Consider the following 16,060-nt stretch of genomic DNA (forward strand, 5'->3'; position numbering starts at 1 on the left):
AATCAAAGCAGCACCAACATTCAAAAAAACTGAAGAGGAAAATACAACAAAACACAACAATCTCTTTTTTTTTTATTCTTATTCTTATTATTTATGTAAATCAGGTCATCACTGGACAAGAAACCAATTTCTACCCATTACCATAACAGCTTGTCTATAAAGAACAGAAAAGATTCAGATAGGATACTATCTAGTCAAGCGGGATATTTTTTTTGTTGGTTTTATTTTTTTCTTTCTTTTTTGTTTGTTTTTTTTTATATACTTTTTGTTTTTAAATTCCCCCACCCATTCACAGAGGTATAGAGTCACAGATAAATAACCCAAAAACTACTTGCTCGCCATATTTACACATTCCCGTTAAATTAAGCATAAATAAATATATACAAACTCAATACTGAATGCCTCTCCGCATTTCTTCTCAGGAAGAGTCGATAAACTGATATTTCTCACTGCATGGTCAGATTTTTCAAGAAGAGGAGGTGAAAAGGATCGTTTGGGGCATAAAAGGAGAATTTATTATTTTTTCTTTCATCTTTCCAGTTTCTCATTTGCTTTTTCAGAGCTTTGCATTTGTTGGGGCTTTTTTTTTTTTTTTCCTTTATATCTCGCTGGCACACAGTGTTTCGTCTCTCTCTCAATGTTCAGGCGTTTGCCAGTGTGTTTGGGGATGTTTTCTTTTATTTTTTTTTCCCTTTGTATAAGAAAATATACTATTTGTAAAAAGCCTACGGTCTCTCACACGGGGAAGCCGGAGGGGAGGGGGAGGTTGGCCGGATCGATCTGGCAACGCTTACGGCAGATGAAACAAGCACCAAATTCTCCGAGAAACGCATTAAAATAGAGTCGGACAGGTCTGTATGATAAACCGGTCAGAAAGAGATGAGCAGGGAAAGGGAATAAGCCCTTTGGGCACAGCTGAAGGTCTTAAAACCATCCTTCCCCCCCTCCTTCCCGGCCCCAAATGCAAATTTGGGGATTTGGGGAGAGGTTGGTCTGGGATGCAAAGGGACTTTAAACAGCTTCTCACAGAGAATTTCTATTAGGTGGGACAAGACATGACCCGATTTTAAAGAAATCATCGGATTGTAAAAGGATTCCCATAAAATTGGCTTCTTGTTTCCTTCACATCTTGTATGAATAACAACCAGGAAAAAAAAGAAGGTCAGGGAGCGTACAAAAACAAAGATCTTTCCAACGGCAAATAGAGAATAGTTATTAAAAAAAAAAATCGAGACTGAGAATGAAATAAAATTTACAGCAACCCACCTGTTTGGTTTGAAAACAAACTTTTCACGGTCTCTCCTCAAACTTTTCCCTTGAGTTACAAAGCAAAGCTGCCGTGTTAATCCTCCTGTTTATTGATTTATGATCCCGAGGAAACCAAATCTTTTAATAACTCAATTATCAGATAAACGTCTGAGGTGCCCCGCCAACACAAGTAGTCAGGCTGGGAAAGTGGGGGGGAGCAGGAAAACGCCTTCCAGAGGGAGGCTGAGTTTAGTTTGGGGGGGACATCTCTCTCAGCACTGATAGGGGCCACCAAGCAATGGATATTTCCCTCTGGAAGCAGCACTAAGCTAGAGGGAAAACAGAGATATGTGCTTCTAGGTCATGTTTTCTCCCTGTTTGCATTTCAATCGCAAACCTCGTGGATTTTGTCTCCATACTTTGTGGAGCGAATAGGGGACGTCCCACTGCAATCAATGGGAATTTGGCTTTATTTTGCCTGAGTGATGCACAGCCTGACATGTGCAGTCTGTCTCTTCCAGGTAGAAGGCACGAGAGACAGATTGAAACTCTTCCCTCAACCTGCTCAACGTTTAGGTCCTGATCCAGGTGACCAAACCTGTGCTTAGGGGAGATTTCAACAGCAGCAGGATGAGGCCCTCACACGTGTGAACAGGTCTTTCCCCAAGAAGTTCTAAAGGTTCCCTCTCATTAACTCACAGTGGTGGTGGGATTACTGCCTTCTGCAGTTAAAAGGAGCATTCCCAATATTTCTCCCAAAGACAAGGGAAGACCATCCCAACATTCCCTCAGAGCCTTCAGCTGGAAGCTCTGGGGTGGCAGGGAGCAGGTCCCCACAGGCCTGTGTGTGCAACTGGGGAGGTGGAAGACTGAGAGCCAACTTGGGGGCTCCCCACACCCAAAAGCCCCACTGGGTGATTCTGGAGGGCTGGGCCCAAAAAATCCTGTTTGCAGAGGGCAGACAAAGCAACATCCAGCACTTGTGCTCTGCTTCAATAAACAGAATATTCTCATCAGGTAGAGAAGGAAGATGTGCTTTGGGGTGGTGCCATTTGTTCCTCCCCAGATACACACACATCCCCTCTCCCTGTCCCACACATCACTGCTGGGACATGCCCTGCACTGGAGTCTGGATTGCCCTTCCCTAGAGGTCTGATGAAAGTGGAGGTGGTTGGCAAGGGATAGGTTTTGGAGGACTGGGAGCTGCCTGGGGGTTGCTTTTCAGTCCGGGAGTCCCCAACCTGCTGGTGAGGGATCCATGAGGATTGACCACCACACCTCCTCTGGTGACATCCTCAGGGCTGTGCCAATCCCTGCCACAACCAAACCCACTGGCAGGGACATGCCAGGGTCTAAGGATACCTGCAACTCATCCCAACAGCCCATGGAGAAGGCTACCAGCCTCAGCTCCCCCATTTTCTCACAGGAGATCCCCTATAGCACTCTGCCCCAGAAGAACCAAAGGTCCATGAGTGAGGAGCAGCTCCACAGGGGTCAGTGCTCCTTGGAGCTGGATGATTCCTGGGTTTCTGTTGCCACACACATGCCCAAATCACAAATAGAGAACAAGAGCTGAGACCTTGCTGCACAAAGATATGAAAAGCAGGGCAGGCCCTCAAGTGTAACCACGTCTCGGGGAGCTAAGGACACTAAGGATGACAAGAGGATTGTTTGCTTTATGTTTTAAGAAAATTCTGTTGAGGGATGTTGAGAGTATTGCTGAATTGTTTCTCCCCCACCATCCACTTTGGAAGGTATCTAGAAATTAAAGCAAGGCTAAGGCTTCTCTTTTATTTCTCTCTCTCTCTTGTTTCGGGTTCAGGTGGGCCTGCTTGGGGTGGTGGGATTGAGTCCTGCAGCTTTAACAGGGATCCTGGGGGGAGGCCTGACCCCTCTGGAGTTTTGCCAGTGACTCCAGGAGGTTTTACCCACACCCAGTGACTGTTCTGACATAAGCAAAAAGATGTGTTAGTGCACGAACCCTACCCCACTGAGAAACACATGCAAGTACCCGAGACAGCGGAATCCAAACAGAAATTCACATCCTTACACTTCAGAGTTATTTTTACCAGAGAAGACAAAGAAATGCATGTTAAAAAAAATTTAAAAAAAAAAAAAAAAGAGAGGAAAGAAATAAGAATTCCCCTCCACCCTCATCAGCCCAAATCATATGCATAAGACATCCTGTCAGACACCAAACCACCAAGAAAAAACATTGGAATTAAGAAGTTTTTTTCCCCCCTTACCACACCGACTTGTTCAAAAGCAAAGAGTCACAAGACATTTTTTTTTAAAAAAGCTTTCTAAGAGAAAGAGATTTCCTCAAACTGAGCTCAGAAATCAGGATATTCCCTGGCAAACCCTCCCCGCTCCCATCACGAGGAGCCAGCTCACATGGCAACCCTTTCCTCCCTGGGTACAAAACCCTAGTGCCAAGCAAGTGCGGTAACATTCAACACAGCTCTTATTTTCTTTGCAACAGTACACCTCGATTTCAACTTATATTTTTATCTCATTCAAATTATTCCCTTTGAGCTTCTTTAAAGAAGTGCACCTACAGAATTCGGTAACAACTGGCTTTGATTTGAAAAAGCAAAAAAAAAAAGCAAAAAAATAAAAAGTATCAGAATATCAGAATTGTGGATTTTTTTTCTCTGTACCTGATATATTGTGTAGGGATCTCTAGTCCTCTTTGAAGAAGCTCATAAGCCAAGCGGGCAAAGCTTTAGGAAACAGAAGAAAATAAAATAGTGCATACTCCTGAGAAAGAATTACATACTCATATCACTCATTTTTTGTTGTTGTTAACAGTTCTTTAAAAATGGGGGAAGATATCTCTCACACACACTAGTCAAGGAAATTAAGGACTGAAACATTGGAATAGTTAGGAATATAAAACTCCCTAGAGAAAAAGAGGAGATCTCAGAAAATTAAGAAATCAGACAGTGCTGACATTTTACCAGACCTTACTTCCAGATTTTGCAACCCATTTATAGACAAGGCATTTTACCATCAAGGACAAGTACTAAATTACAAAGGTATGTTTGCATGCATTAATATGTGCGGCTCTACACACATATTTTATGTATATATATATATATATATATCCACATATATACATATATATACACAAACATACACAGCATTCACACACCCCCCTAAGGAGGTATGTGTGCACATCCACAGAGGCACACACAGAGGCACACACACACCCAGACACGCCTGTAAACGCTGGTCATCTAAACAGAGAGTCTGTCTAGACCAGGAAAAACAAAGCAGTTCTTAAAAAATAGAGTTGGCTAATTCAGCTGAGCTACAGTGACTCGAAACTCCCCTTCTGGTGGCACCTGAAGTTAAGATGCTGCCATGAAAGCAGCTGGTTGATGGCTTGGTGAGGGGCCTGTGCGCTCACCTCCCCTCCTTTCCTAGTCTAGACAGAACCAGGGTGGTGAGATGAGATGAGATGGGAAGAGTTGGGGGGAATGATGGGGTTGCTCAGAAAGGAACACTCTGGAAGATTGTTTTAGTCAAGGTGGAGACAGGACGTTGTTGAAAACAAAAAGAAAGAATAAAATAAAAAAAATAAAAATAAAAGCAAGACAGACTGTGCAGCTCAAGAAATCAAAGCACTGACACCAAAAAGGTTTCTACGATTTCTTCCAATAAGTTATTCATTTCTTTCTTTTATTATTATTATTAATTATTATTATATTCCCCTCCCCCCCAAATCATTATTTAAAAAATGTGAAAGAACAGAAGTGGGAAAAAAATCCTGGTGGTTGTCTTCACACGTTCCTGGCAAGAGACTCTGAACCACTGGTCTTGCGCCATTGTGCTCCTCTGGTCTTAAATTATTGTCTTTCTTTATTATTGTTTTTATTTTATTATTATTATTTTGTCCTACCTAATAGAATTCTTCCAAAGCCCAATCCAGTATTTTTAAAGCTAAAATTAAGAAGGTTTTGTTTTAAAAGATTCTCTCTCTCTTTTCTCCTCTTATTTATTTAACTTTTTTCTTTCTTTCTCTCTAATTTTTTTTTCCTCTCTCTCTCTCTCTCTCTCTCTCTCTCTCTTTCTCTCTCATTTTCTGTGTTTCTCTTCCTTGTCTCCAGTTTTACTACCTGGTCCTTCGCCAGATGTGTGCCTGTTAGCAGTGTTGTTGTTCAAGAACATCTTGTCCATGCCTTTGAGAGCTTCAGTCAGGTAGTTTTGGAGGGCCGTGAGGGCAGCGCAGATTGCGGGGGCCCCAAAGCCATGAGTGATGAGGCTGAAGTGAGTCAAGCAGCTCTGAATGCCCGGTTCCAAAATAGGGGTGGGCCGGCTGTTCCCAATGGGCGTCCTGTCCTGGGCCAAGAGATCTGTGAATTCTTTACAAAGTTGCCTGCAGGGAAGAGAGAAAGCCAAAGAGAGGAAGGGAGAGAGAGAAAAGTGGCCGTTAGGTTCATCCAACCATTCTCTGCGACAAGCAAGGCTGAAGGAAGGGGCAGGGTCAGGCCAAAGCTGATCCCAAGACACAAGATGGGACCTTTCTGTTGCCTTCCTTTCCCAAAACTGTTTGAGGACCAGCTATGGTGAGCCAGCAGCTCAGAATGATGTTCTTCAGGGGAAAGGTTTTTGCATTTGCAGGATAACACCAGATCTGGACATAAAAGTCTCTCCAGCAGCCACAAGGATTTTCCCAAAGAACTGTGAAAACCCAACTCTGCTTGGTGGCTCTAGAAACAGCCAGGAGGAAAGGGACATATGTCTTGGGTCTACCAACCACCCATCCTCCTGAAGGCCTGACTGGCTCAAAGCAGCTCCCACCAGTGGTGTTCCCAAAGGAAAGCACAACCATGCACTGAGAGCTGCTGGCTGCACTGGGACTTGGTGCAGGGAAGGGCCAAAACAGAGCCTCCCCTGACACTGCTGAAGCTGGGCCACCTTATTGAGAAAAACCAGGACTGTGGGACTCCATGATTGCTTATTCATGGCATGAGGAACAAAGTGAGCACTTCTAATTTTATTTTGGAGGGTGACACCCCAATTAACACATCAGAGTCGACATCTGGCTCATGTTTGTTTGCCTGCACCTTTGAAAAATCAGATTTGACTTTTCTAATGAATTCACACACACACACACATTTTTGCTTTACTCTGGTCCACAAGACCTTCAAGTCAACAAGTGCCTGGGCAATGTAGAAATCCTGGGGGCTGGTGGGGTTCCCAAAGGAAGAGTTTCTTTAAGGGTTCCCAAAGGAATAGGGGGGTTTTAAGACAAATGCCTACCCAGGGACTGGAGGGGGGGAAAAAAAAGGCCAGAATTTAAAAGAGAAAAAAAAAAAAAGGAAAAAAGAAACCCTTTAAAAAAGACATTCAGTTCTCATCCTCTGAAATTCTCTGAAATTCCCAGTGGGTTAAAGGTTTCAGAGGGTGGGGAAAGAAAAAGGTCTACTTCTATGTGTATTATCCATTAAGAAAGTGCAAGAGAGGAAACTTTGAATTTGGAGAACAAACAGTAATGAGTCCAACATTTTACATCTTCAAAGAGCAAAGCAGGGTCTGCGAGCAATTAAAGTTCTGGGACATTAATATCTTCTGACCCTGCGGAAAGGGCAATCAAATTCCAATCACGTCTAAAAAACATCTGGACAAATTTGAGCAAATGATTTTTCGACCCTCCATATATTTCTTTAAATTACACTGTCATCGGAGGCAGGGCACGTCCCAGAGCATGAAATAAATGAGAACTGTTTGGGTTGGTATTTTTCTTTCTTTTTTTTCCTCTTTTTCTTTTTCCAGATAGATGAAGATGTGTGAACACTCAGCACCCACTGCTGAGGACTCGAGCAAACCATGAAGCCTCCAGTGAGTAGCCTGGGAGGCACAGCCAAGTGTAAATCATCACATACAGCACATCCACCGAGGAAGTCCCTAGGGACAGAGATGGTTTGGAGGGGCCAAACCAAGAATCATTAGCAGTACACGGTGTTGTTCTTCCATTTTTTCTCCTTTTTTCCTCTTTTTTTTTAAATATATATTTTTTTTAAATTAAATCACACGGAAAAGCCATTGCAATTTGGTAGCAGACAGACAGGTGCGTGTGAGCAGCAGGAGGGACAGACAGACATGCTGTGGAAGCAAAATATAGAGGGTTTTTTTTTTCCCCTTTCCTTTAACTGGGAGTGGCTTGGAAATGATGCACAATAGACAGGGAAGAGTCACCTACAACCTCTATAGGGACAGAGTCTGCTGACAGGATTCCCACTGCAAGGTGATGCAGAGGTCCATGGGGCGATAGGAGCATCCTTCTGCCCCGCGGGGCCACTGGAAACTCCGTCTGCTTTCTCCTAGCAGCGAGCTCAGAGGAAGGGTTTAAGGAGGGGAAGGGCAGAAGGGGGGTATTTAACTTCACACTCACTTTGTAGCAAGCAGCATGTTTTTCCTGGAGTGGAGGTCGCTGGGGTCCGTGTGCTGTCTGTTCAGGTATTCAGAAACAGCTTTGGCTGGGAACTCCGTTTCACAGATGTACCCAAAATCCCGAGCTAAATGAACGGCCTCACCTGAAGGGAACGAGAGGGGGATTAACACCTCCGAGCACCGCCGGCCCCGGGCTGGGCTGGCTCCGACCTGCCCACCGCTCCCCTGGGAGACACCAGCTCCTTCGGGCCGTGTTTGGAAAGGTAATAATATCCCTTCCACCTTAGGGACAGGCTTCACAGCATCCCTTCCACCTTAGGGACAGGCTCCAAGTATGTGTTTTCCCTCCACAAGCCCTAATTTGGGGACAGAAGTTGATGGGACAGATTTTGAGCTGATGAGATTTGGTTTTGCTACAATGGTTGTGCAGAACACAGGGGAAAACATATACACCACTCACACACAGAAAAAAACTTTAAAATTAGCAGGGACAAAAAAAAAAGTGACCATAAAAACCACAAGGGAAACCTAGAGAATCCTGAAAGACTAAAGAACTCAAACTCCTCTTAAGAGCAGAGAAACCATTCCTATTTCAACACATCAGATCACATCCAAAACTTCACAGATGTGGATATATTGTGAACATAATGTTAATTCTTTGTGGGGCATTATATACACACTTTATCCACACAGAGTACTTGCATCATTATCACATTTAGTGCCACATTTATAAAATTATGGAGATAACTGTATTTAGCCCGATGGCAATTTAATAATCTGCATTTTTAACTGACCATCATGTAACAGGAACTCCTCTCTGCCCGGTGGAAAGATAACAACTAATGGGAACTTTTTCTGTGAAAAAAAAAAATAATTATTATTCTAACTCTAATTCTAATTGTCATTTTTCCTGCCTGCCTGGTTTCAGGTTTCTTGCCTCCAGAGGTTTGTGTCATCCAACTCATACTGGTGTACTTCATGCCACAAGAAGACAGTAGCTGCAGAAAGGAGGAAAAGAGGAGGGGAAAAAAAACCCCTCAGACTCTAGGGGGATTCCACCAGATTATAGCTCAGCCCCTCTAGAATAAAGCATTAAACCCTTTAAAGCATCGCCTGAGGGAGGAGGGGGAAGATTTCCAACACGTAAAACAGGTATGTCTAATAACTCCAGGACCACATTATTTTTAACTATCAGGAGTTGCTTTTCAACGTCATCTCCTGCTTCTCAATGCTTCTCGCTAATGATCAAACCGGTTAATGAAGGCGAGAGCACCCGGGAGAGCCTGGAAGTGGGATCCCCGCGCCGGGAAGAGTCCTCCCGGGCAGCGTTAGGGCAACAGAGGCAGGGACCGACCGGACCGTTCCTGCTCCTGGCGATACAGGAGCAGCACAAGCCTGGCTGGTGGCAGGGAAAAAAAAAAAAAAAAAGAAAAAAAAAGAAAAAAAAATCAAACTCCATCAGGTGCAGCTTTTTCCAAAGGGAGGGATCTCCCTGAAGGTAAACTGTTGATTTGTGAGGGAATCAGGGGAGAGCACAGGCATGTACACCTTGCTCCACATTTGACATAGAGCTCAGCGTCACTACATAACCCCACTAGCTTCTGAACAGCCCCGGAGAGGGGCTGTGAACTGGGGGTTCACACACCCAGCGGGGGCGAAGCTGCGCTAACCCGGGCGCCAAAGGGCACTTGTCACCCCCGAAATGCTTCACATCTCCTACAGCGAGACCCTGCATCCTGTATCCGTAACCTACAGTGTGCCTTGCTCGGCATCACCTCCACGCGGGTACCAGGAGGAGCTCCTGCCTCTCAGGCTCAGTGTTTTTGCGAGCCTTCCTTCAGCTCTGCACGCGGTAAAAGGTCTTATCGCTCCCATAACTCAGTCAAAAGAGTTGAAAAGTTAGTATCTAGCACAAATATTTATGCACGCTTACATGCAGGAGAGATAAGTGGATTATTTATATGCCTCTCGGTGTGTATGTGTAGTGCAGATACACAGAATTTATAATTGCATCCATACTATTCCGGATAGGTTTTTTTTGGAGAAGGTCCAACTTCTCTTAGCATAAACACGCACATATCCTAAACTTATTAGTGACTCTAAATTTTCCTTCTCGGTACAGTAACAACAAATCAAAGGCCACCAAAATGCCATTAGCTGACTTGAAATGAGTTGAAACTTCAGTTTCCCCTTCCCTCTCTCCTTCCTCGGAAATAGCTGGTCTCTTTGTTCGGCTCCAGCCACCTTAAGCGAAACCGAGCTCTGCGAGTCTTAAATTGCTCTGGTTTCTTACAGAAAAAAAAAATTGTATTATTTTTCCCTATTGAGCATCTTGTAGCGGTTACAAATCAGCTCGGGAGGAGTGAATTAGTGAAAGGATGGAGTAGATGTGGAGTCGGAGGGCATAGACTGGAAATGAATAACAACGAGGAATGGGACTGCCCTGCAGAATTACACATACACATACAGGTACACACACACGCACACGCATAGACACACTCCTTCATTCTTGCCGCCAAGAAGGATCAATGATCCTCCAGCCAGTGACTTCAGTTTTGGGAATGGGATCCTTCATCGTGCCGGTGTTTCTCCTAGCCCGCCCTGAGTTTCACCTCTGCAAGGTTTTCCCACCTGATCCCCAAAGTTGGTGGTGTTTCTTTCTTTTTGTTTTGAGGGTTTTTTGGTTGGTAAAATGTCAGACAGGAGTTCAGAGCAGGCAGGGGTGTGAAGGGAGCTGCGACCCTCGGCTTACCTTCCACCAGGGAGGTGAGTAAAGTGACATTTGCGGCCTTACGCCTGCCGGCTGGTAAATTCAAACCGATTTTTTCTAGCCTTTCTCGCAAAGATCTCCCCCCGTTTTTCGATTTGGCTCTAGAATTGCAAAGAAATTAACATCGTGATTAACCCCGCAGTGTTCCTGGAAGAAACGTTTAGTCTGTGCAGTCAGCGGAGCCTGGGAGGGTTTTCACTCGACGTCAAGGACTTTGGGGGTGTTGATTTCTGCTCGGCTTTGCTGAGATTTGCCTAATTTCTCCCAAGGGTAGAGGTGGGGATGAACCCACTTTTCTCCCTGTTTTATCCAGGGAAATCAAATAATGCCAAACAGCAATAATTAACGGAAAGGTCCCGATCTAGAGAACAAATGGGTTTCTGTTGTATGACGCCGACTTGCATTACGATAGAGGAAAGGGATGGGCAGAAAGGTAGAGGAAGATTCAATCACCTGGGTTTTTTCCCTTAAAGAGACAGAACGGGAAGAGAGGATAAAAAAAAAAAATCGGAAAAGCTCAAAGGGAGAATGTGTGCGCCTGTGGATAAATAGAAGAGGAGGAAAATATTTATTAAACCATTTCGCGCGCGCGTGTGAGCGTGTTCTTGTGCGGGAAGGCGATGCTGAGAGGAAGAGCTCACCTGAGGCAGGGGGCGTTATATAGAGGGAATAGAGGGAATAGATTGCCTGCGGAAAGATTTGAGTATCTGTCGGAGGTTACAGATAAGGGCAATAAAAGGATGAGTGAGCTATGGGTGGGAAATTCAGAGCTATTGTTCGAACGCCCATACATATGTAAAGCCTCAGGGATGAAATCTTGCCACCTGCGAAGTCCGGGAGAGTTTTGGCACCTAACAGCAGAGTCTGTCCCAACTATCTCTAAGTTCTTTACTTAAAATTTGTTTAAGAATTAGCAGTCACACTTAGCGAAAGGAAATCAAAAACTACAGAGAAGCCAGACTGGCATCTCACTATTTTATATCAAAGTAAATCGGACTGGATGGCAGAGTTGCAAGAGAGCAGCTTTTTATATTTCATCTGCTCTGAACCAAAAGCTTGTCTAAAATTTAGATTCGAGATAGGAACTGAAGTCAGCAGCAGCCAATGGTTACGGCTTGGGCCACCTCCAGAAATCCACTGAAGTTCAATAATAATGTTTCTTTACCTTGATAATTGTATTTTCCACAGGGTATCTCTCAGATGTTCTCCCTGCTCCATTTGTGGTTGCACAGAAGGAGCAGGAAGGTTTAGCATCTGTAAGTAAAAGTCTCTGCTGCTCTCACTGGCAAGGCTTGCAGCTGAACAATGATTACAGACATTCACGTGGAACTGCATCTATTTTAGGAGATCCTGATTCTCGTGTGTGTGTTTGGGTGACTGACTGCACGGAGCAGAACTTTCCCTCTCATCTCCAGAGATGGAGCTAGAGACCCCGACGACATCAGGGGGTGGTAAGGGGGGAACCCCAAACATAAAACTGCATTTTAAACCACCTTAGACTCATCACATCCCAACTGTGGCTACAGGAGTTGTCAAGATATTTTCTCCTCTAAGATTAGCAACTTTTAAACATGATCTGAAATTTATTCAATGTCAATTTATATGAATTTGTTCCTGTCTAAAGTCTGTTCCTGTCTAAAAGTCCTACTTTTCTTACCAGTCTGGTGTCCACCTCTCCCATAGAAAATGAAGTCTTATGTCCTGTCAGTCTGAGTGGGTGAACTGGTACCTCATGCTGGTACCTCATGACTTCTTCTCTGTTCTGAATGGAGGCAGAGCTTTGGCTCACCTTTCTTACAGCCAAGTCATACTGACAATTCTCAGTCCCTGCCAAGAAGAAAAAAGCCTTTCCCCCTCTTAGTATTTCCAGTTAATGACCTCAGAGCTTAAACTCTTGTTTCTTTTAGATAAAACCACAATCTCCAACTTGATATGATCAAGTGGCAACAAGACCTCCCCATTTTCCTCAGCACCAATATTGCCAAATATTTTGAGGTCTTCAGCAAAATCCACCAGGATTTTAGTGGTGATTTGCACAAATATTAAACAGCAAAGGCCTCGAGCCCAACTGCGAGTGATTCCTCCAGCAACTTTCTCTGCATGAAGCACTAAGTTTCTGACTTTCAGAGCTACCTGTTGATGACTTTTCTTTAGTCAGGTACTTCTCTACCTTACCCTGCCTATTAGCTCCCTGCCAATCTCAATAATGTCTTGTGTGACAACAGGTCTCATAACTGACATAATTGTCTGACTGCTATTGCCATACAGAGAAAGCCTCGTGGATTTATCCAGGAAATCCCTAGAAATACATCAAGTCTTCAAAAACCTCCAGTTCACCCTGAATCACATCCAGTGTGGCATTTTATATTGCCCACTTTCTAAGAGAGAAGTGGGAGTAGGAGAAAAGATAGAAATTCTGTTCATATACAAAAGCAAAAATCTTCCTTGCCTCAGTTCCTTCATTTGCAAGCAAACAGGGCCAAATCTTTCTCTGCTGTCCATACATTCATCTCAATATCTGAACACTGATTATCTTCACTTTATCCATAAAGTTACACACACAGGCTATAACAATAAGGTCAATGCATATTTGCAATCATCTTTACTGTTGACCAAGTATTTCTGGTGTGTGCAGGGAGCCCCCCACGTGGTCATCTTCATGCCTCTTACCTTCTAAGGACTCCTCCTAGGAGGGATGCGTTCAGACACTCTGGAGGGGAAAGTCGCCTCTGAACTTCTCCCACAGTTACTTTGTACTTTGAAGTTGAACTAAGCAAAGACAAGCGGCCGGGGACAGAGCAAAACACCTCTCCGGTGTTGACTGAAATTCCACCCAGGAAGCCATCTTTATTCATCATCAAAGAAGTAACAGATTTTGGAGGAACCGGAACTGGAGAAAGAAGAGGGGAGGAGGGGAGAGAGAAATCATCACGCCACGAAGGAGCACGGGATAACCACAGTCTCTCTGACATGCACAGAACAGCAAAATGAAAGGGAATTTTGAAACTCTGGCTACCTCCAGCAACCTAAAGGGTGCTGCTCCCCCAACCTCTAGGAAACTGCTCCATGAATGATGGATGGAGAGAAGGGTGGTACAGTACAGCCTCTATGCAGGGTTTAATCATTGGGAAATAAAATACATATTGGCAAGCACCTGGCAACTTTCGGGTTTGAGCCTGTGTCTCACCCAGAGCCCCCCGATGCCTTTTGTACAACGGACAGCGCCTTTCTGGAGGGGAAAAAAAGAGGAAAATTTACTTTTTTTTGGCTAATGTTTCCATTACTGCTAAGCTGAGCCAGGAATAAACGCAGCACACGAAGGGAGTTGCTGTCTTAAATAAGTATAAAGGCTGGAGGATACAGCAACGAGAAGACAGCTCTGTTATTGCTTTGTGTTTTTATTAAGTCTGGTTTATGAAATAAAATGAGTCTTTTCCTTTAGAAAAATGAACACCAGGAAAAAAAATATCTGGTCCTACCATGGTGTTCTCCACTCTGATCATATTGTGCTGTCCGTGAATTACTGGGAACTCTCCCGCCCCTAAATAAAGCTGTTTTAGTTACTGTAACACATATTTAAAGGTAGTTATAGGGAAAAATAAAAAGAGAACGATATAGTGAAGCTAAATAAAATAAAACCATGTTGCTCTGCCTAAGATAAAATGAAATATTTCTTCTCTCTGAGAAACCAGTGAGGTTATTTTAAGAGTAACCAAGGGGATTATAATGAACAAATTCCTATAATAGCAACCAGACACACTCAGAAATAAACAAAAAAATTGGCTAAACTAAAACGGAGAGCAATTCCCCCGTGACATGAGTTTTGTTTACAAATGAACTTAAATAGCTCTCTCATAATTGTGTGTAACTGTTATGATTTACAGCAGGTGCTCTAATCAATCACCCAATCACTTTAATTTATAGGGAGCCTCACTGCATTTTCCCAGTTGTTTCATTTCTGCAAGTAATTGATAACAAACCGTACTTAAGGTATGTTTTATGCAGGAGTTAATAAGAGCTGACAGCTGCTACTGCTGCTTCCTCTTGGATTCACGGCAACACACGTTTCCTTATAGAAAATATACTCCAAAACTGGGGGGCTTGCTGGTGGCAGAGCCCTGGCAGTCCAGCGGGTATGTTTCAGAGGAGAAGACTAATTGATTACACACCCTCTTCGAGCAGATACTACTTCACAATCTCCCGTTTCCACTCAATCAATTGCAAAACCAATTCGGCAAATAATAGGGTTCTATTATGCACATATGCCAGCTATTTAGGTACTTATAATACATGTCAGTTAAGTCATAAAAGCCCTGTTTATTTGCAACATATCTGGAGAATCAAACCATTAGGGTTGAGCGGATATTTAAGTCGTCTGGAGCTGCTAAACAATAAGATCGGGTATCCTAATATATTACCAAGTGCTAACTACTGGGCAATTGCCAATTTTATAACCTCAGTGTATGGAATAGACACAACCGTGTTTCACTGTTTTTATTACAGATCATTTCCTACTGCCAGACCAGACCCCCACAATAAAAGCTCTATAACAGCTAAAAACCAAAAGGCATGTCGATTTTAGATATACATATTGCTTCTTATGCCTTGTGTATAGTCTCCAGTATAAACAAATTATTTTGAGTGGCTTGACTTCAGGGAATCGGAAAGTGAAATGGATTCCTATTTCTCTATTATTTTTACTTAGGCACTTTATGCAGCTCATAAAGGCGGTTTCAAATAGTTTGAGAACAGCTCAGAAACAGTTATAAAAGAGTTAGAGGCCCGCTCCTGCTTTCATTGCTATTAATAGGATTTTTTTTTTGCCATTGATTCTATATAGGAAGGCTTTTTTGTGTATCAGAGGTAGTACAGCAGAGCAAAAAACCATATGTATTTTCCCCCATTATACATAAATATATCACTTATTTCATGTACGATAGTCTATTTGAGTGAAGTATCAAGTTAAAAAAATATAAACTAAAAAAAAAAAGTTAGATTAAAGCAGTGCCACCAGACAGATCTTCATGACTGGCATTTTTTTCTTGGGTCAAACTCACGGGCTCAGTGGTTCGAGTACACCTTTACCGTGGCTATATTTAGTGACCAGTTTATCAGGTCACTGTCCAGTGAACTGAGAAATTAAACAAGAGGCAGCAATTCCACGAACATCTGATCTTAGTCCAAACTCACTAAAGAGAGAAGGACCCGTGCAATGCTTAAATGCACCTCAGCCCACTCGCTTTGGCCTTTCGGAGCACTCATTACATTAGTTAACCTTTGAAATATGGATTTTCACGTGCTCGGTATTTTTTTTTTCCCTTGCAAATTGCTTTTTGGGAAGCAAGCTGGCTCCCTTCCCTGCTATGCTGGGAGCTCCTCAGCTTTTCCTCCTACCACTGTTTCCCTGAAAAGGACCGTAGGAACATACCCACCAGCTGGAGCCTGATAACTCTGAACCCATTTTGAGGCTTACCAGGCGGTGTAAGCATATCTATTGCAATTTCATAGCTTCAGAGAGATGTATTCTATCTAGGCTCTGTATCTTCTGTAAATTACCTAATGCTGCCTCAAAAAAGTGTTTGCCATGGAATGAATTATCTCTATCTATATCATATCTATATGTTTATCATGGCTAGAGCTTTT

The 16,060-nt window shown here is 43.3% G+C and overlaps 1 protein-coding gene across 5 annotated transcripts in view; it reads right to left on the reverse strand.

Annotated features, from left to right (window-relative positions):
• Positions 1–6: 6 nt before the first annotated feature.
• TFAP2B (transcription factor AP-2 beta) overlaps positions 7–16,060 on the reverse strand; it is a 32,095-nt gene continuing 16,041 nt past the window's right edge. For 2 of the 5 annotated variants that reach the window (XM_018088736.2, XM_018088734.2), the window contains 5 exons: positions 13,572–13,646; positions 13,088–13,307; positions 10,400–10,518; positions 7,649–7,790; positions 5,263–5,629 (listed from right to left, as the gene is read on the reverse strand). In XM_018088736.2, coding sequence (XP_017944225.1) covers positions 5,329–5,629; positions 7,649–7,790; positions 10,400–10,518; positions 13,088–13,307; positions 13,572–13,646 — 857 coding nt within the window. In that variant the 3' untranslated portion in view covers positions 5,263–5,328. Of the gene's footprint in view, positions 3,972–5,262; positions 5,630–7,648; positions 7,791–10,399; positions 10,519–13,087; positions 13,308–13,571; positions 13,647–16,060 lie in introns of those variants that run through there. The other 3 variants (XM_018088737.2, XM_008921523.3, XM_029965841.1) reach the window with 2 other exon arrangements.

Source organism: Manacus vitellinus, unplaced genomic scaffold (assembly GCF_001715985.3).
Source record: "Manacus vitellinus isolate BGI_N305 unplaced genomic scaffold, ASM171598v3 scaffold_11_pilon, whole genome shotgun sequence".
Classification (NCBI taxonomy): Eukaryota; Metazoa; Chordata; class Aves; order Passeriformes; family Pipridae; genus Manacus; species Manacus vitellinus.